This window comes from Protomyctophum bolini (assembly GCF_963924005.1).
Source record: "Protomyctophum bolini genome assembly, chromosome: 12".
Lineage (NCBI taxonomy): Eukaryota > Metazoa > Chordata > Actinopteri > Myctophiformes > Myctophidae > Protomyctophum > Protomyctophum bolini.
The window spans coordinates 22,158,332-22,181,258 of NC_137873.1; the positions used below are offsets into that span (position 1 = coordinate 22,158,332).

General features: G+C 41.4%; 1 protein-coding gene across 3 annotated transcripts in view; it reads right to left on the minus strand.

Moving 5' to 3' along the window:
- Window positions 1-22,927, minus strand: part of ak5 (adenylate kinase 5) — a 63,113-nt gene that overhangs the window by 5,322 nt on the left and 34,864 nt on the right. For all 3 annotated transcript variants that reach the window (XM_080777990.1, XM_080777991.1, XM_080777989.1), the window contains 2 exons: window positions 22,166-22,213; window positions 8,256-8,419 (listed from right to left, as the gene is read on the minus strand). In XM_080777990.1, coding sequence (XP_080634116.1) covers window positions 8,256-8,419; window positions 22,166-22,213 — 212 coding nt within the window. The remainder of the gene's footprint in view (window positions 1-8,255; window positions 8,420-22,165; window positions 22,214-22,927) is intronic.

Consider the following 22,927-nt stretch of genomic DNA (forward strand, 5'->3'; position numbering starts at 1 on the left):
TATACTATAGATAGGCTGTTAAACCAGGCCGTGCTACAGTACGTCAGTTTGAACAACAGACGTATAGAAAAGAGACAAGATCTGACTGCTAGCACCAAACGATCTAAGTCGACGTAAGGAGTACATACGCTGCTGTATCCTTACAAATATAGTCAATATGAGAGGACCATGATAAGGTTATAACTGTTATGATAACAGTTAATAAATCAATCAATCAATCAATCAATCAATGAATCAGTAATTCTATCCCCATTAGAGGGCACCAACGCATCAAGTAGGTCTTTATTCTAAGCCATGTTTACAGACTCAAAGGGAGAGAAGAAGCTGTTTAAATCATTAGCAAACACCAGCTCATTATCCGTCACAATTGGCTTATTGGAAGAAGACATACCGGTCATACTTTTCATAGTCTTTTAGGGTTGTTTGCTTGGATTGACTCCTCTAAACGCTGTCTGTGAGCCTGTTTCGCCTCCCTAATTTTCTTCTTTAATAGGTTCTTTCAAGCTTAATCACTGCGTGGATATTAGTCTCGTCCCTCTCAGTGTTCGATTTTTTTGTGGTGCTAGCCACTCGTATACGCAGCAATGTGTGTGTGTCTGTATGTACTGTATGTATGTCTGTCTCTGTGTATGTCTGAGAACGGAATTAGCATTTATTCACCACCAAGGGTCACTGTTGTGCAGCCTAACACACACATTGCAGTTTAAAAAATAGAGTGTGACATGGTCTCCAATGGATTTTTCATCAATGCTTTTTGCTTGTAGCTCCACATCTAAGTGTTGTATTCATTTTAGTGCTTGGCGCAGAATGGAGAAATCATCCGTCAAGGGCTTTTCCCAGAAATATGAGGACGTGATGAATATGACAACGTCACAACGCCCAACTCATGTAAGAAGGCTAAGGCCCAATCCCAATTGCCTCCCTCAAGCCCTGAGCCCTGGCCTGAACCCTCATTGACTTTAGTGACGTCAGCTGTATAAGTGCTTGTGGGTGAGAGGCCGCCATTCATGACACTTTGCATCACTTTATAAAAACTGTCCTTATTCACAGCCATTGCCTACCTACATGCTTGGCCTATTTATATCACGTCTATTTTAGTATTTAAGCAGATCGTTTTATTATTAGTTTCATAAATACACTTTCCTGTGTGGATAGGGGTTGTAATATTCATATATAATAATATTCATTATAAATTGCATTTCCATATTCTTTTACTTTGCTCATTAGTCATTTCTCATCATGTTTCCCTTATTATTATTATTGTTATTAAATATATAGCCTATCCTTCCATTCCGTCTCCAGTGAGAACAGTGAGAAAGCACTGTGTTTGTTGACATTCTAACCGCGATACATAACTAATTTGCATACTTAAATGATTGACGTTCGGAGGATCCCCCTCATTCCCCTGGTAACAATATGAACTGTGGGTACGGTAATTTCTTTGCCAAAGTCAGCCAAAGTCAGCATCGATGCTGACTTTGGCAAAGGGCACATGGGGCTGAGCCCTCACTGACTTACCGATTTCAAATGGGACATCCCTCAAGCCCTCGCAGACTTCACATGAACGCGCAGCTAAGTCAGTGAGGGCTCATTGAGTCAGCAAGGGAGTGGATTGGGATTGGGCCTAAAAAGCCCTGCCCAGTAGAGGAGGGGAAGGGGAAGCCTCGCCCCTACGGGGACCAGTGAGTAGTGACTACTGGGCTTGGCTGCTGGATGCAAGGTAGGCTACTACAGTATGTCTGGCAGATATAGTATTAGTCGGCGGTAGATTTATTCCGTGTGCATTCTTGGAGCAGTTATTATTCCATTACTCCACTGATGACTTTACACAAACATTGACAGGAGACAGGAGAGCTTTACCAGCTCAGCAGATGTGCTCAGCAGAATGAAGCAGTCATCAGGCAGCCAAAAAGTATTAACCTGGCTTCCTTCCATCATACAAGGGCAGCTCTCTGCAAAGATGTCTGTTTGAAGTTGAACTGCCTGTTCTGGCTCAACCCAAACATGCTGACAGCCTTATACAGAGGTGCTTGCACATCAAGCTTATAATAGAGAGGTTCTTTATTACTTATTTTGCACATGTATTTGTAACCATGATTGATTTAATTGCGCAGTATATTCATTGGCACTTTAGTAACTTGCACAGTGAATTTTGTACAGTCACTCATGATTTTATTGTTGAATGCATTGTTGTTTCCTGGAGATGGCCACTCAGCCAATGAGTTACACCTGGGGAGGCAAAGAAATGTTTGAGTGTGGTAATCGTGATGGGCACTGTTGGGCAGGTGCAATATGTTGAGAAGTGCAATAATGTGGAGTTTTATTGTTGAGGTTTGATTGAATGCCTAACAATTGCCTGTGATGTGTTCAGTAAAGATCGGGCTGGACCATGTCAGGATAGCAGAGGGGGGTTAAGATGCACTGTTGTGATTGCTTATTTATGCTGTAGTGTGAAGGAATTATGCTATAACTTGTGTAGTTCACAGACTTGTAATACTAAGGTTATTTATGTATATATTGTATGTTTGTTTATGTATTTTATTTATGCTCTTATTTATAATACACCCCGTAAAATGGTATAGTCCAGGCTCATTATCTCCAGCTGGGTAATATGCTGACATAAATACGTGCTGGGAATAGAGCGCTTCCTGTATCAGTTGGTATTGTAATGTTCTTTTGGTGAATAAATACCTGCTAGTTGATCTTTCTTTACAAAGGCTGTACTAAAACTACCGCAAAGATGGTCATTCTCACAAAGCTGCACATGTAATGTCCTGTATTATCTGTAACGAAGTACATTGACTTGTGTATTTACTTCTTTCTTGCTCTCAGCTGCAAGGAAAACTCGGCCAACATCAACTCTCCTTCAAATTCAACCCATTGTGGTGGTGTTTGGGAAAGGGAGATAAGAACAGTCAAAATGCCTTGCTTTGGAACTTAATCAGGGACATCTTTATGTGTGCCTGCCTATATTGATACAGGACTTTGTGGTTAAATAGTGACAAGTTGATATTTCACATAGCATAGCAGAACGGCCATCTTTAGACAGAGAATTCACATTGGCAATAGCTCTGTCATTCAAAACTTAAGGACAGCATGACAAGACATGCACGTAGGCACAGCAAGAACATGTGCATGTGCGTACGTGCATGTCTTGTCATGCTGTCCTTAAGTTGCATATGCATGTACTGTAACCAGTCACCTTCATACACAAAACAGGCAAGTAAACAGAACCCTTTGAAAATGCGAGTAAGCAAAGGCAGGTTGTGTGTTTGTGATAGCCATGCGTTTTGATGTTAAATGTCAGGACACAAGGGTAAATCATTCCAATTAAACAGGCTAGTAGCAGCATGTTGGTCTGAAGACATAGCGTGGCCCTAACAACCACTGGAAAGCTGCTGCGGATTCATGAATTGAAAATACATGTATGGCTATTTATATTATGCTCTGTAGCTGAAATATGGCCTTGGGGAAATACTACTGTTTATGGGTGGAAAACAACCGTTTCACCGTCCCTCCCTGTACAAAACAAACAGAGAGACATGGCTCCCAATGGACCAAATATCAAGAGAATAGGGTTGGAAGCAACTTGAATGTAAAAAGGTAGGGCACTCGTTGAGATCATAAAACTATAGATACCGGTATTGCAATGATAATGCTTTGTATTTGTTGGGGTGGCTCTGCTCCCTTGATGCTTCAGAACACATCTGCACAGAGACTTGATCTTCACAACCCCCCACATAATAATACACATATGTCAGTATCATGGTCAGTATCGTATTAGTGTCATTGTTGGGCATGGTCTGTATCTCATGAAACCCTGAAGGGCAGACCCTTAATGCGCAGATATTAAAGAACATGATTCCTAATTTGAGGGGTTTGAAAGCAATTCCATTAATTTTAGTTTCACATGATCTCGAAAGGCAAACTCAGTGGATCCTGATATCAGACAACAAAGCATAAATCAACCATTTTGGCTCCCGGCTGAAGTCAATTTCACACCTGACCGACCATGTGAATAATATTTCCCCACCTCAGTGTGTTTGGATTTGTGAATAATTTAAGTGGTTTGTTCTCGCTTTTGTCCAACTTTATTTATTTTACTTTATTTATATTTGTCATAATAACAGCGTGGGTTGACCGGCTTCTCTGTGGATCTCAGTCATCAATGACGTATGATCAGATGTATGACTATTTACAGTTAAGGTTTCAGCCTGATTGGAGCCCTATTCCAAGTTAAAGATCAAAACACAATTATATGAAGTAAATTCTGGCACTGATCGGTCCAATACTTTCAGAAAGTATCTCCAGACCTGCCTGCACGTTCCCACGCACTATTATGTCAGTAATATTGTCAGAATACTTCCTATAGGCTAGTCTATGACCTCAGTCATAATGACAAGTATGACATAAGTATAGTGTGACGTCAGTACCCATTGTCAGAGTACTTATGTCAGCATCATTTCTTCCTAGCAAAATAAAAATTATGTAACCAACTAGTGAAATTGACCTCTACCACAACAACAAATTATGTTTACAATGATTGATTGTAAATCAATCAAGAGAGGACGGGCATTGATAATGGAGGTCATAAGGAGTCTTCCGTACTTTTGCCAGGGGAAGGTCGTCAAAGGATTCGGGAGAGGAAGTAAAGAACTGGGTATTGCTACTGCAAACTTTCCGGACTCGGTGGTGGAACATCTCCCTGAAGACATTGGCACAGGCATCTACTATGGCTGGGCTTGCGTAGGAAACGGGGACATCCACAAAATGGTGATGAGCATCGGTTGGAACCCTTACTACAAAAACACAAAGAAGTCCATGGAGACACATGTGATTCACACGTTCAAAGAGGACTTTTATGGACGGACTCTCCGTGTTGCAATGGTGGGCTACCTTCGTCCTGAGAAGGACTTCACCTCACTCGAAGATCTAAAAGTGGCGATAAACAACGACATAGAAGAGGCCATGATGAAGCTAGAACTCCCAGAACATCTCAAGTTGAAGGAGGACAACTTCTTCACCACGGCCCTAAACACTTCAACCACACCCACGGCTTCATCACCACAGACGATCTGACGATCATCAATGGTCACTGGCAGACAGATCTGCACACCATACTCACACTGCCCATCCTGCACTTATTGTCTATGATCAATGGATCAACTGACATTTTTGAGCGGTGCCTCCGCGCCATTACGGAGCTATGTCCGTCCGTATGTCCGTCTCTGTCTGTATGTCCAAGCACGGAAAGCTGCAACACCTAAAGTGGCCAGTACAGTACAGACTAATGTGGCACAGAGTACACTACAGTACGAGCCCTGGGCCGTTCCTGGGGGTCTGGATTGTTCCAGGGACCCCCACATGGTAACTCCGTCATTTCTCGACCGTTTTGGACGCGGGGCGGCTCGCCGGAACCGGCGCAGCACCCTGCACCACATGGTGGTCTGGATGTTCTGGGGACCCCCGCACAGTACACTACGATACAGTACAGTACAGTAACTGTAACAATAAATGTTATCCATGGCCACTCGGGGGATAGAAACAAGATTAAATGTTTCTTGTTTCTCGTCTTTCCTGCCTGAAAGAAGGAATACTGTGACAAAACTGTGAGTCAATTGTGACCAATCACAGTGTTCACTTTGAGGTCTCTGGGGATATATGACTAGTTATCTTGGACTGCATTGAGGCACATTGAATGGTGCTGAGTCATTAGGTTCATTGTTCCGAAATTACCATCCCTATCTCTAACCCTAACCTAAACATAACCGCAAGCACGGGAGCAGTGCATGTTCGCCAACCTTAATGCATGTTCGGACTAACAGGACTTCGGATCTATGGGCAGTTCCCCATTGAATTCCTACAGTAAAGTAGCCTTGGGATGGACTCAACCTGGAAAGACTAAACAAGAGTGGCTAAAAACCGACTGCCCGAGAAACTGTGACCTCGTAACTGGAAATGTATCCTGGGGGCGACATACTAAATCCAACACACGTTGTGCTTATAACCACGCCCCCAGGCAAGTTAAGTTTACTGAGGTTAGGGTTAGGTTTAGGTATAGTTTTACTGAGGTTAGGGTTAGGTTTAGGTATAGTTTTACTGAAGGTTAGTATTTTTGTAAAAAAAATCTTGTTTAAAAAAACGATGATGTCACTGGTGGAAGTGTGTCTGAACTGCCCACAGCCCTCCTATGAGACACAGACTGAGTAGAAAAAAACTGATATTTTATCTTGATTATTACTGAGGACCTATTATATGAAGATAGGTGGTGATTCGGTGAAGTGGTCCTTTAATCTTTGTAAAATAAACAATCTACGTGCCATCGGGTTATTTCAAAATCATCACAAGTGAAGTGAGGGGCGCTCTTATCGTAGATCATCATACATCATCTCATTCCGGGCCAATCGGAATTTGCGTCCTCACCTTCGCCTTAAATTTTTGTGTTAACACAAAGATTGTCCATTCATTGTCAATGGCATTTAATGTTTGTGTTAGGACAAAGTTTGTGTTTACACACACACACACACACACACACACCAAAATCTGGACATAGCCCCTCAAAAAGATAATATAACACAGGGGGTAATTTGACTGACATCATAGTGACGACACAACATTCAATTAACTTGGCTTAAAAAGCAGACACAGTGTGACTGGACAGAAATCAAGCAAAAATTGTACTGGTAATCAAACTGTAACCATTCCAGTTATTGTTTAAGGTCACACATCATTAGATTCTTGACCCATTTACAGCTCATGAATAGCAGCAGCTTTGACAACGAACCGCTGCCACCAACAATGAGCAAGCAGCACGGCGACACAGAAGAACCAAGACTTACAGACAATCAACCATTTACCAAGACTTCGACTCAATCCGAGGTAAAGAGACGTCAGCTGACTGACACAGGAAAGAAAAGTCACATCTGTAAACAATGCGTCAAGAGTTTCAGCAACTGCATTAGCTTGGCGAGACACCTGCGTGTCCACACTGGACAAAGACCTTTTCACTGCTCACAGTGTGACAAGAGTTACACTGTGTCAGAAAGCCTGAAGATACACCAGCGCATTCACACAGGGGAAAGACCATTCCGTTGTGCACGTTGTGACAAGAGCTTCATTCAGTCAGGTCACCTGAAGACACACCAGCGTGTCCATACCGGAGAAAGACCTTTCCACTGCGCACAGTGTGGACATCATTTCAGATTTATAGGTAGCCTGAAGAAACACCAGCTGGTCCACGCTGGGGAAAAGCCGTTCCACTGCAAACAGTGTGACAGGAGTTTCAATGCGTTGGGTAGCCTGAGGACCACCAGCGTGTCCACACTCCACAACTCTGTCCTCCAGAGGAGGCACAAACCATTTGAAGAAACGTGTCTGAAACACTACCAGACAGCCCAGATGAAACGTGGTCTGAAACACTAATAGACAGACACCCCAGATGAAAGACCATGAGCCAAATATCTACAAAGCGGCGCTCGGTGGAAAGTAGAATATGGCATCGTCAATTAGACATAGCCTAATTCTTGGATAAATCTTGGGATCTGGAACAATGACTGAAACGGATTTGGAATAGATATACAGTATGTGACTGGAACTGGTGGAATGTGACTCATTTTGGAGATTCTGAAAGTCTGTTTCTTCTCTTTTTTTCAGTTTTTCAAGTTTTATGCTGCGTTCACACTGGCAGATACAAAAGATGTAAAGTTACAAAGCTACACAGCCTATTTGTAGCTTTGTAGCTGAAGTTGAAACCAGCTCAACATTTTTGTAGCTGTCGTATCTTTGTATTGTCATGTCGCTGCCACCTTTGATTTACGAGTGGCCCAGTTTCTTAAATCAAAGAGTGACCTCCTAAGATGATTTGTACCAAATTTCACGCTTGTAGCCTATCACCATTTGAACATTTCTCCCAAAATATAGAGGGTATAGGTGTGACATCATCATCAAACCAGGAAGTTATGAGTGGCAAAAACTACTTTCAGGCCTTGACAGCCCATACATCCAAACAGAAAAGTCCAATATGATTGCATTTAACAACGTTAAACTCACTTTGCCACTCGATTTGCCATTCACTTTATCCATGCACATACCCTCTATTACTGTTATCTCTAATGTCATTTGAGCAAACGTACAACAAGCCAAGCATTTCTTTCATATAATGGGCTATATGCAAAAGTAGGGAAGGGGCCCAAGTTCTTTCCAAAAATTTTGGCCATTTAATGGCATGTATATTATAGCCCAATGAAGTGTGCTACCTCTGGTAGCTGCTCCCCTTTCTCCAGTACGTCCCGCAGGTAGCGCCCCCTCTCGCTGTGGGACTGTAGCTCACAGCACAGCAGCTCGCCTGCTGTGACCCGACGCACACCAAACTTCTCCTCCAACCTCTCACACTGGACAGCCTTCCCCGAGCCTGGACCTCCTGAAATCACACACACACGATTACCAAGTTGGTGTTGCTGTTGGTGTGAGTGGAGTGACTGGAGGGGCATGCGTTCTTAACTGGCATATCTGCCTAGTCTTCTATGCCATAAATCTACAAACTCTGCATTAAAGCAAAGCCATTTTATGCACAAAGTATTTATACTATAGCAGAAACACTTTAGTTACTATAGTAACAGCACCCAGTACTTTTGCGACCAGAGGTCGCAGTTAACTGTGAAAGTTTGTTTGTCCCGACATCTAACCCACAATCCCCGTCACTCTCCCCGTCACTCACCAACCCTCATATACGGGAATGTCCCCCATATATGGTCACGCATTGTGATATCACGTCTAGTCACGTCTCCAAGACACACTATATATACTTTTACAATTAAGCCCATATATGGAGATCCCTGATGTTATCAATATTAGTATATATTATGGATATATGTTAGAACCTGTTCTGACATTCCATAATTATGTTGATCATTCCCCATCCATCCTCCCTCTTCAATGTCTCTCCTTTGACTGATACCTGTCCATTTAAAGTTAAACTAGACGGGCCTGCCCCAAAGTTATTTGTGCAGACTGTGAAAACTAGAGTTCTCAATAGGCCCAAAAATTAAGGCCCGGCCCTACCTGGGCCCTTATCAAACCCTCTATATTCAATACATTGCCCCCACTGCCACCCTTAGATCTCCATATATGGAGCTGACCTGACATTCCATATCTTGATCTGACCTCATGAAACCATGTACACTCAAGATACGCTCCATATATGGCCAGTGCATGCAACCTCGTCCTTTAGGGCGAGGTCGCTTCTCGCCCCCCATGCGTCTTACTGCCTGGTATACTATACTTAGTAGTCACAGTAGTAGTCACATTTCTGAATTTAAACACACACACACACACACACACACACACACACACACACACACACACACACACACACACACTCTTGTGTAAAGCCCAAACCGCACTAATGATTCACCACACAACTGCTGGTAATGTGCAACTACTTGCAATGCAACCATTATCCCCAATGGCAGTTACAAGCATAGATATATTTAAGAAAGGCTAGATGGCTCACCCGCGCTGCTGGCCATTGGAGACCGACGTCGCTACGGGGCGCCGAGCGGCCATGTTACTGCGGGGCAGCATAACATTGTGTCTATGGGGAATGTACTTTTTAAATAACCATAACTTGCTCAATTTTCAACCGATTTTCAACCGGTTTGGTTTGTTATTAAACTTCAGAGACGTCCGCATACTTATATGCTTTTATATGACGTTCATATAAAAAAATATCATTAAGCAGATAAGCATCCTGAATCATAGCCACGTTGATAACGTTTGTAATAAACCAACCCGTTTGTAAATCCGTACAAGATTATTCGTATTTTAGTTTGAGCTGCCATAGAACATACTGTACTGTAGCCCCGAAGCAAGATGGGTGCCGGGTGAACTACGTCGGAGACTCTGCCTTGAGCCATCTAGCCTTAATATACCGGTAGTTGCAAGGAGTTGCATTGGTGTGGTTGACCTTAAAACTGTTTTGTTGCAAGGAGTTGCATTGTTGTGGTTGACCTTAAAACTGTTTTGTTGCAAGGAGTTGCGACTAGTTTCATGGAGTTGCAACTGGTGTGGTTTGGGCTTAAGATACCTTGTATCTATATCCTATATTAAATGTGGCCCATACGTTGACAGTGGGTATGAAATGTCACAAAACGTGACATGTTACATTCACATTTCAATGTTAATGGATGTGAATTGTTTGTCTGGCTGGGTTACATAACAGACATACAGTACATATCACATTTAGAAAAATCCAGATATAAAGGATGTTTTTGTATAGATTTGAAGAAAAATGTTTTAAGGGGAACAGTGAGAAACTGTATGGTATTATATATTCTTGTAGCCCAGTGCAATGTTTTCAGTAAAACCATGCTGTTTGAACGCACGCACGCACGCACATCTGCACTGCACTGGGCCACCCTGCCTGAGGGTTAGTCACTCATGCAGAAAACACAGAATGACAGAGTATGGAGAGACAAACCCATGATTGATGGAAGGATGAGAGACTGTGGAAAACAGACAGAAGTGGAAGAAAGCAAGTAAGAGCAAGAGACAGACCTAGAGAGTGAGAATGATTGTGTTGTGAGAGAGAGACATTTTTTCAATTATGTAAAATGTGACAAGTGTGTGTGTGTGTGTGTGTGTGTGGGGGGGGGGGAGAGGGGGGGGTCTACTAGTACTGCCTGAGGCTCAGGGACAATCTTCTCTCTAGCAGAGTGTAGCACACATGTTTTCAAAGAGGTGGGGCTGGCCTCTGGGGGCTCCAAGTAGGACAATTTATTTATTTTCAACAGGGTGTCCAGGATCCCTAGATGCTCCACAGAGTACTACAGGGGGGCTGACCAAATGTTTGTATGTGATAGGAACATTTTTACGGTTGGTAAATTAGCCACTTAATCCTATAACAGCCCTACTCTGAGCCAATGTAAACGTGTTGTGAGCTTGAACATAGATTGGAGAATAGATTTGGTGTAGACTAGAGTGAAACTAGAAAAAGTGCCCTTCTGGGCACAGGTCTCCACCAGGAGGATAGAAGTGTGTGTGATGTTTGGCAAAATGTTTAGGAGTAATATAAACGTAAAAAGTAATATTTTTGTTTTTTGCAACAATGTTCTTCATTTTGTTGAGGAAATGCAGAGCCAAATCACTCATAGCATCTCTTAGGATAGAATTCTGGATGAGCAGGACATTTTGTACAAAGCATTTTGTACAAAACGGGCTACTCCTGAAAACTTTGGAAGGCAATCTTCAGTGTAGAATCTGAGAAATCCAAAAGGATCGTCTTGATCACATGACTACAGAGATCATGTGTACGGATTTTGCGTGAGATTTGGATGAAATCTGAGCGACTAACATAAATTTGTGTTTTGCAGAAATCCGCTTCATGGTGGCGCTATAGCCGGCAGATGTGGAGGGAAACAGGGAAAATGTTTTTCCATGGCCTCTAGGGAGTGGGCATACATAAGTTGTATACAGATGATGCAGTTAAAAGTAAAAACAGGAATTGCCCTGTTATAGCACCAAAAATGAGTGGCTTGTCGTCCTCGGCCTAGTGGAAATGTGCGTGTATCATTTCATGGACATTGCACACTGTGTTTGTGATTTGTGGCATTTTGTTCGAAACGGACGAATCATGTGACCTGTAAGCCAATCTTAGCTAATCAGGATGGAAGATGGGAAATGGTGCAAAACATACTCTCTCCCCATGCCTTCGGCCTGGTGGAGACAAAAAGAGGAGACCAAGTGCAGAGCCAAAGCTCTAGTTTTGAGGGTTTAAGTGCTAAATGTCTGAAATATTAACTAGGGCTGGGCTGTTTTGGAACCCCTGGTCTAGGTCTGCAAGTATTGACATATATGCACCTCTCCTCCACGTCATTAACCAGCACTAGACAATCCCCCAGTCAAAGAGAAATTCAAATAAATTCATAACTAATTGGCACCCCACTGTGCTGTGGCCAGTGTGGCTGTTGCTAGGTGATTTCATGATATGGCTGGTACACTCATGATGGGATCAGTGTTAGCCAGGTACAGTGCATCATCATAGCCACAGTAATACAGTGGTTTTCAACCAGTGGTCCTTGAGGGGGTTCCAGGTAGTCCCCAGCTAAAAGATGGAGAGTTGGTAACTAAATGGACCCTTATAGACACTCTTGATAGTTCAATTATTGTTAAACTAATAACTAATACTGTATGTAATCTACATACAGTAACTTAATTTATAAGAAGTCTACACAATTAGAGAATGTAAAGAATTGTTATTTTGATCAACGTTTGCCTTTTATCTATCCTATATGGTACCAACATCAATACAGCATGGAATTATGTGGACAAAATCGTATCCAATGACGAGAAATTAGTTTTGGGTCTCTGAAGAGGGTAAAATCTTATCAAATGGTTGTCCGTGGCTCAAATCCCCAATAAATAATGGACCTTGAGTTAAAAACCACTGCAGTAATACAACTCACGGTGAACTCATATTCATCATTAATATTCTCCTTGAGTTTGTAGGTGTCATCATCTGTCTGTGGTCTATTTTGACGGGGGACGGTGGGCCTGGGGGGCGGACACCCAAAACAATGTGCCTTGTCACCATTTCTTAGAGCCAGCGAGGTCATAGGCATGGCAGTCAAGATGTAAGAGGTCCCGACCCTATCGTGGCATTGATTAATTCGTTCATTGTACATTCAGTCCATTTTCTCAGACGGAATTTATTCATAGTCCATCGCATCGCAGACTGAACCTTCCTCGCATCCTTCCAACAGGACATGAAATTATAATCGAGGTCTACGGCTGTGAAACCACCACCAAAGTCAGACTGGCTTCAACCCTGTATTCAAAGAGGAACCGAATAGAACAACATTTGCTGATACGAAATTGTCTCTTCTTATGGGAATTGTGGGTGGGTTTTTTTTTGTCTGATTGCTAACGGTACTATTTGTAACTCTCACAAGCTCAATTTACAATATCACAAGGTACAGGGTATATTCACAATGTATTGAGTTCAGAATGTATTGATAGCGCAGAGATGTAGCATCTAATTTGTGCATGGGTCCTGTAGACCAGAGGATCCCAATCCAACTTTTCTATTACCACGGGCCGACTGACGGCATATTCTGGAGGGGGGCGGGGGGAGAAGGGAGGTGTGTGTGTGTTGTGTGTGTGTGTGTGTGTGTGTGTGTGTGTGTGTGTGGATATGCGGGGAAAAGCTTATAAAATTAATAATAATAATCCTACAGTATGTCCAGCTTTGAGGGTTTGTGTAAACACAAACATTGAAGACGAAAGTGTGTAAACTTGGCCAGAATCAGATGATGTATGATGATAAAAGCAGCATTTATAAGAATAATAAATAGATCTGAATATTATATCAGAAAACAGTTTTATTAACCTTCAAAGCACAACGGAAATTGATTCCAATCTGCATTCAGAAACTGCCAAATGAAAGACATTTTAAAAAAAGATGTCTGATAACAACCTATATGGAATAGTTGTGATAACGACCTAAAATGTGCAATTCAATCTATAAATCATTTAACCTGTTCCAAATTGCAGTTTCATATTCTTATATGAATCCTATTATCCTGGACTATCTATCAGTGTGGATATTGCAATGGCTGGTCAAAAGAGGAAATTCTTTGCAGCCAATTACAGAAAAGGATTGTGAGGGAATATAGAATGAAGGCAAGAGACAGAGAAGAGAGTGGGGTGGTGGTGAAAGGGAACATAAAACTATATCGTTGCTGTCCAAAACCGTCCCTATTTTAGAAATGATTTAAAATAGTTAAAGTAATCGAATCCTCAAGGCGCTGTGAGCTTGTAGATCTGCTATTTTCAGTTATTTTGTAGAAAGTGAATTAGAAAACGTGACTGCCCAAGTATGCAGTGCAAGCAATTTGCTTTGGTTTATGTGGAGCACCCATAGTACATCATGAAGCATGAAGTGAATTAGGACATTCCAGAACATACTGCCTACAGTAGAGTCAACTCCAAAGCAGACATGACAAGAATCAAAGTGGCTTTGACACTCACTTGTTTTGACATAAATTGTATTTTGTGTTTTACCAATCTAGATCACATATTCATGAATTGAAAATGTATGAGATCAAAGCAGAGATTAAAATGCTATATTATGCGATGAGTTTAGCAGTCTGGTATGGCCTGTGGCAACTCTCCCGTGTAGGCTTTAATGCTGCAAGCTTTATATTTTACTCTGTTTTGATCCTCTGTATTGTCCTAAAACACTTTTTTTATAATCTCATAAATTGAGTGAGACAGAAACCATATAACTGAGCTGATGCACCTTGACTGAGGCAATTCCTCACCCGTGAGTATGATGTACTGAAAATGTCTGTTGTGTGAATATGGTCAATAAAGTTAATTGGGTTGAGCAGAGTGACAGTACGTAACACCTCCAATTTTAAGCTTCTTTTACATTGGCTGTCAATTATTCCTGTCAGGAGGCCGGAACTTACGTACGTCATCATCATTTATTTAACTCACGACCATGATCACATGGTTTGGAGCACGTATGTATGTACACGTATGTACGCACAAAAGTCAGACGGGCCGTCGGTCCGTACATAATAGATCCGTCCATCCGCCACTGTAAGACATCTTCTTCAAAAGTCACTTGTATACAGGTGTTTTTTTGTATCATTCTTCTCCAGGCTGTTGTTATTACTTGCGTGAGCAGAGCGCGCAGGTACTGTTTTCGGCTGCGTAGGTCGGTGACTGGCTCGGCCATTCAGGGATTGGTGGTCCCCTTGGCCAATCAGGGATTGTGTATCTTTGTTGGCGTCGCTCGGCCACTCCAATCAGTAATTGTATATTTTTGGTGGCGTCGCTCGTCCAATCCGAGCGCAAGTTGGGAGCTTGCTGCGTACGTATGTCGGTGGCCGCCTCGGCCAATCGGATTGGCATATTCTGGAGGGGGCGGGGGAGAAGGGGTTGCGCGGTTGTGTGTGTGTGTATAATGTAAGTGTGTAAATGCCTAAAGTGTGTGTGTGTGTGTGTGTGTGCGCGCGTGTACATGACTGCATGTGCATGTGTGTGTGTGCACATGCGTGTGTGTGAATCACACAGCTGTGTTCGTGATGAGAGCCAAAGTGACAGATGGAATGTATCGGGGAGAGATGGAACAGTGAGAATAGAATAGGACATGAGTCAAAGAAAGAGAGTATAAGAGACAAGGAGTGTCAGAGGGAGAAGGTCAAAAATGGAATCATGTGGATCAGGGTACCCACATGGGAACAGCATGGATCCAATGTGTTTCTTAGACTTCATATAGGCTAGCCAGCCTGTGATCATTCATATGTGACGTACACACACAGACGCTGTGAGCTTGTAGATCTGCTATTTTCAGTACTTTTGTGCAAGTATGGCAATGATAATAATAAACAAAACATAACATTGAAAGATGGAGATACAATGTTTCTGCCAGACAGTGTGTGTGACACTACAGACAGACAGACAGACAGACAGACATAAGAGGTGTACACAGTACACACACAGGCTTAAATGGCAGCCTGCATTAGCATATCCCTCAGACATCAGCACTCGCTTGACGCTCACTACAGTAACACGGGAACTACATGAACACAGATATTACCTGTCCATCTAGTTCTTGAATGAATCTCTATCAATGTCTTGTGGCATCTCTAAGGTTTCTTTGGAAATCTGTCTGCTTTTCAGAAAGTGAATTAGAAAACACGACTGCCCGCCCCAAGTATGCGGTGCAAGCAATTTGCTTTGGTGTGTCCATCATGAAGCATGAAGTGAATTAGGTCATTCCAGAACATACTGCCTACAGTAGAGTCAACTCCAAAGCAGACATGACAAGTGGCTTTGACACTCACTTGTTTTGACATTAAATTGTATTTTGTGTTTTACCAATCTAGATCACATATTCATGAATTGAAAACGTATGAGATTAAAGAAGAGATTAAAATGCTATATTATGCGATGAGTTTAGGAGTCTGGTATGGCCTGTGGCTAAATGGCATTTGACAACTCTCCAGTGTAGGCTTTAATGCTGTAAGCTTTATATTTTACTCTGTTTTGATCCTCTGTATTGTCCTAAAACACTTTTTTTAATAATCTCATAAATTGAGTGAGACAGAAACCATATAACTGAGCTGATGCACCTTGACTGAGGCAATTCCTCACCCGTGAGTATGATGTACTGAAAATGTCTGCCGTGTGAATATGGTCAATAAAGTTACTTGGGTTGAGCAGAGTGGCAGTACGTAACAGTGTTAGTGTGTTGCACAATATAACACTGTGGCAGCTGCTATAGGTAAAAAAGGGCAGGGGGGATGCTGCTGGTACAGTAGATAAAATACACTGCATTTTATACAGTATCAGGGCTTGACATTTTTGAGGCACTTGTCCTTCGGACAAGTACATTTCCCATTCACTTGTCCGGGCACAAAAGTCACTTGTCCGGAGCACGAGCAAACAAATAGGCCTACATTTTAAATTTACTTGGTGAATACATATTCACCTAATATATTAGGTGAATATTCTAAATTTGCAAGTTAATAGCCCTAGATGTCTGATCTTAAATATATTTCATGTATTCCAAATACATAGCCATAGATCGGTCCTATCCGCGCACGGTTACCAGACTGACCTCGTCGGTATTTAAACTTATAGCACTGCCTGTGCACCCCCCAATAATTAATTCCTAAGTCATTTTGGGGACTAGTTTCATATTCATTTGAAAGTTCTCGCAGAAAATGTGCATTTTGTCAAATATCTCCACTTTTCCACAAGCTGCACACGGACGAAATCCTCCCCGGTGAGGGGCCCGGAATGAGTGCAGGACTGTATGGGGCACACAAAATAGGTTGTGTGATCAATTACCCAACACCAATCGCAACACACCAATTTGTCAATTGTGTGCCCCATAATGTTTGTGCTTCCCAAACATCGACTGTTCCCAAAGGAAGTTTTTATATTTTCAGTCTAGCTTTTCCTCATGTAAAAGTGGCGAAATTTTCAAAGTCTTAGGAATTAATTACTGGGTGAATAGTATAATCTCCTATACTGCTGCAATATTTGAAGGAAGCCGAATAAAAAGTTTGACTCTTATGCACCCGTATACATTAATTCAATTAAGCACTGCTCCTTTAAGGGCAGTGCATAAGGCATGGCCAGGTCATGTGGCATTGTGGCCTCATGTTTGGCAGAAGCTTTTGGGTGTTTGGACTGGGTGAAAGACTTGGAAGGCTTAAGGTTTGTGAACCAATGTTAATACTTTTATAATTAATTTGGGCAATCTGGTGACTTGTTTTAATAATGAGTGGCATTCTATATCCCTTTTTCAGAATTAGGCAAGTGTGCTGCATTTTATGGGGGAGCTGGAATCAGTAGGGTAGCTAGCCATAGCCACAAGCAACTCTATTTTCGATACCTGGAATCTAAAGTTACAATACAAACCCTTGACAGCCCATTCATCCAAACAGAAAAATAATATCTGATAACAAGAACAAATTCACAAATCACAGTTATGTATGTACTTGGCAAATTGGCAAGGTATCTCTTGATATTCTTTTTTAAAGTAATTTTGTTCTGTCAAGGGTTGGTATTGCAACTCTAGAGTCCAGATATTAAAAATGCTTGCGGCTAAGTGAAGGGTAGAGTGATGCGTTTTAAGAGGGTTAGGTCTGCTGTTAGCCTAACTTATTTTGTGTATTTCCAGAGCCTCCAGGCCCTTTTGTTGCTTAACATCATTATATCTTGTGGGTAAATGAGAAAGAGAGGTTGCGCATCAGCAATGGTTTTCAGTGGAGCGCTAAACTCAAATCCAGTATACTGTACATCAAAAAATAGGAATAAAAAAAAAAATGCAAAAAGGTAGCACATTCAAAAATGTAATAAATGGTGGACAAAGTACTCACATTTCCATTTGTTTATTGGCACACACCAAAAAGGAACGGTTTGGTGTGTGCCATTTTTTTTGGTGTGTGCCAATAAAGAAATGTGAATCCTTTTCCAATACTGGAAATGTGAGTACTTTGTCCATTTATTAAATTCTTGGATGTACTACCTTTTTGGATTTTTTTAAAATCCTATTTTTTGAGGGGCGCTCCTATATACAGGTTTAATGTTTGTCTTTAGTTCAATGTTTGTTTAATAAACACCATTGACAATGAAGGGGAAATCTAGACGTTTTTTATTTCCAGGGAGAATGATTTTGCTGTTAACAATACAACAACTGATTAAGTTCAGTCTTCCATTGACTTATTGTGCATATTATTCTTATTGCTTATTGCCTTCCTGCTTGGTCCCACCTTATCACTGCTTGCAGCGAATTATTACTTTTGATTTGAATTTTGTTATTCTTCATGTCATGATTATGAATTGAATACTCAGGACCTGAGTGGAAACAAGACCGCAATGACTTTTATCCTTTTGGACTAAGTGTTTGACTGTACTCTGTACAAATGCACGGCAAAGGCTTTTCCTTGGCCTGTAGGGAGTGTGCATAGTTTTACACAGATCGGTGCACTTAGGTAAAACATGAATCGGCCTGTTATAGCGCCACCATGAGGCTGATTTGAACATTTTCAAGTGGCATTTCTTCCTCCGCCTAATGGAAATGTGCGTTAATTGCATGCTGTGTTCATGATTTCAGGCATTTTGTTCAAAACGGAGCACTCCTGCAATCTTTGGAAGCCAATCTTAGCCTATCGGGTTTAATGCATTTGCATGTTTTGCATGATCAATTCTGCCTCCTGGTGGAGTCCTGGCAGCGCTATAACAGGCCCAACATGAGGTTCAGCTCTGACATCCAGGCAGTGTGCGTGCACAGTTTCGCTGCGATCAAGCCAACAGTGCTGGAAAGATCACAGGCAATACCTTTCAGCCTGGTGGAGACAATAAAAAAAGATATTATGATCGATTCGTCAGTATAGTAGTTGCAGCAGCAGCAGCAGCCCAATATACATGCATTAGCAGTAATGCATGATTAATCTAGACATGAGTGTGTCTGGAGTGTTGGCGGTGAACTAAACGGTAGTTAATGGACACGCTATCCTCTGATTAACCTTCATCTCTCGCTGCATGTCCCAATTACCATGCTGTGACCGTGACAGACACCATGGAGTGACTTTCTGCCTGGTCAGAGCAGGATAATGATCCCTCTCTAATGAACAGAGTCATGTGATAAACAGGGTTTGTTTATCACATAGACGGGTACTGTACTATTCTTGGGCACTGTGATATTTGATACCCATGGCCTATTCTAGTGGCGTATTTAAGATAGTAGTGAACACTTACGTATAGGTAAGCCGAGCCATTCAGCAGTTAATTCTGCAATGTAACTTACAGTATTTGAATAAATACAAATGTATTTTCCACCAATCTGTATGGTATACATACTGTATGTTAAAAATAAATACAAGTGGTTGGAGGTGGTCTCCCTATACTCTTCCATTGAGAAATGTAGACCTTGGTGTCGGCTAGGACACATACTGGTTGACAAGTAATGTTGCCTCAAGCTCAAAGGTGAAATATCTCCCCTGACTAATTGGATTACTGTAGAAATTTGGTCTTTCATTCGGGACACCCAGGCCTAAATCCTAGGTACGTATAACATAAAAGTTATGGATTCCAAATTAATTAAAACTCCTATCCGAAACCCGCTATAATTTATATTACGATTGCAATATACAATTTCCCAGCTATCGGTCAAAGAGTATTAGAAACCATACCAACGTATTTTTCGTTGTTTACAGGCGTACAAAAAGTATGCCTGTATAGTATAAAGTACAAATATATGTGTCTGAAATTCTTGTATAATTCTGTACAAGCTCTCCTCATTTGCACTTTTCAAGAATGGATAATAATTGAGATAGAAAACAAGGAAAAATATGTCGGGCATGTGATTCTCATTTGGGAGTGCTCCAGCCTTGGTATGTAAAGGCATGCATGAAGAACCATCCCTGTGGGTTATGGGAACGTGATATATGACAGAAACTGAGAAAACAGTCAACAGCGCATATTGACACGTGGGAGGGACTGCATAAACTAATATTGTGTACGGCTGTGTCTATTTTGTTTGTTTGCTTGCTTGTTTGTTTTGCATGCCACTATATTGTGTGGTCTCCGATAATTATTCTTGTTTGGATTTAGGGCCTCTGCCTCAATATTGGCTCTGTGTGTGTGTGTGTGTGTGTGTGTGTGTGTGTGTGTGTGTGTGTAGGGGGGTATAAGAGTTGTAGGTTTAGTGCAAACATACAGTATTACAGCAGTAAATGTCAAGGAAGGATGATCCGTTGTCTATAACGCCATAGCAGAGCATTTTTTATCTGATTATCTACCAGAGACTGCAGTATACACAGATGAAGGGGTTGAAATGTTGTGAATAACTTTCCTAACGATAAAGGTAGTGGTAGCGATGGTGTGACATATGAAACCTTAGAAAATACAAACCAATTTTCATCCTTGTTGTTTGCCATTTTGAATGGGAAAGTGCCTGGTTCATGAAAGGGTGCTCTCATCCATAGAATCTCCCAAAAGGACAATTTACATATATTCTGTTGGCTCTATATATATCCACGATTAATCGGTACCATAATCGGAATTGGCCATATTGGTCATAAAAATGCCGTATCGGAACGGTCTCAAAATAATACAGATTATTATATCGGTTTTCACCAGCAAATAAATAAAATCTACATTTAATTTGTATACTCATGTCATTCAGTTGTGAAAACAGACACTTGGAAAAGAGTATAATTATTTATTGATGATTGATTGAATACTTTATTAATAGGCTTTGCACCCCTAATTTGTATTCCCCTCAACTCTTTTGGCTCATCTTTCAACATGGTTGTGGACACTATCACTCTGACATACTGTCTACAAAACAGCCTCGTTCCTTTTGGCAAAAGTTCCCTTTAGTGAACGGGCAACACGCTCAGTTCCTGGGATGTTGGGACAAAACCCAATGGGAAACTTTAGACACGGCTAGTTTCGATGTTTGGTCAGACTGTCCAGATCTGAATGACCTACTGTATGTAACAGAACTCCAGTAGACTCAGGGCACTAATAGCAGCACTGTCCTTAATGCTGGCACTGTCCGTGCTGTTGAGACATGTGACCGCCCCTATGGCAGTAATCATGTACAGTACATAAGACTAGAAAGCCTTCTATTAATGCTGATAGAACGCCACACAAGCTTCCAACAGAAAGCTTACTGTACGGGCTCTAAAAGATGAACCTTCAACAGAACATTTGACTAGTTTAAAGCTTCAGGGGAAATGGATTTTTCTGCTGATCACTTAGTTTCTAAGTTCAGCAACGCTCCCATTGGAAAATATATATAATCTTTTACCCGATTACCCGTGAATTTGGTACCCAGCCAGGCTAGAGCCACATCGTTTAATGCATTCCCATGCACAAGTAATTTAATCCATTTCTGACATTGTGAACAGCTGTAATGCAAACAAAGCATTATACATATACTGTACTACTCAAATTGTAGATTTAATTGCTAGGGCTCGAAGTTCTAAACACACCTGTGTTAAAAATAACTGGTTTAGAAAATGATATTTTTATGACATGACGGCAAATACTGTACACCTGATAATTGTCGTTATAGACAAGTGCCACAATGTTGTACATATCCTGGAGATTGTCATTTTATTAGTACTATTATGGATAAAGCATACACGTCCAAGCTAATTAAATATCAGGTGCTGACAGAAATAATCACTGCGTTGGGTTATATATGTAGGTGTTAACTAACTATTTTTGGCAGGCTGGGACATGTGATAGTATTACGGGGATGGCAAAGGGACGCTTGAAAAAGTATCGCTCCATTTCAGCTGTAATTGGAAGCATGTCTGTTTGGAAAGTTTTCTGTAAAGTAAGCCAAACATTTATCCTGAATTGCTCAATGAGCAAATTGATCTACATTTGTTTGTAAGTAGATTATTCTTTGTTGATACAAAGAATACAGAAAAGAGTCAAAGTCATCAATTAAGAAATCAAATTATTTGAGTACTTCAGTGTTACCTGTTTAACTACAGGTCATCTTTGCCCAATCCAACTGAATTACCCCCAGGGGATTGATAATGATCTACCGGTATCTAACCGTGAATTAAAATAAAGCAATCAAAATGTGTGTGTATGCTGCGCACACTCCACTACAGTTGCTTACCTATCATGAAGAATACCTTTGGATTCTTCTTCTTCTCAGTACAGTAACCTGTCACAGGAGAAAGGTGGGGTATATAAAAACTAACAAACCACACAGCTGTACAACTACAGTACATCAGCCTTTGGATTTAGACTGATATAATATAGATGGAAATATGCAATAATCTTTCCATGTATATTTTTCATAAAATATTTCAATGTTTTCTTTGCACTGTTTAAAATTACCAATTTGATAAGTGAGCCAATTCCCAGTTCCCCAACCTCTGTACGATTACTCCATCTGTGCCAATCCCCAAAATAAGTAATTGGGAGTGTGAAGAACTGAAGATGGCCTCAGGTCTCCTCCGATGCCCGGGCCGTCAACCCACCACAGGTGGTATTTTTCAATTTCCTCCTCCTAAGTACAGCTGCTCCATAAGCAGACAGTCATTGCTGTCCCCTTCTTTCCTCCATCTGCCAGTTTTAACTCATGCTGTGAAGGTGGTTGTTAGTGCAGCGACAGCTCACTGATGAGAAATAACATGAGGACCAGCACTAGCAGTTGCTGATGGATGAACAAAGCAGCCATGTTGTATTAAGCAGCTGTAACTGCTGATGTGGAAAGGGACAGATAGACGTCTGGGTACACACACACGGAAGCGATGCCACAGAACTCATTCAGGAGGAGTAACATGACATGACAACATCTATGGCATTTACTGAAAGAGAAAGTGTGGCATACTCCCATAGCACTATCAGTAGCGATGTCACCTCACGGCTAGAA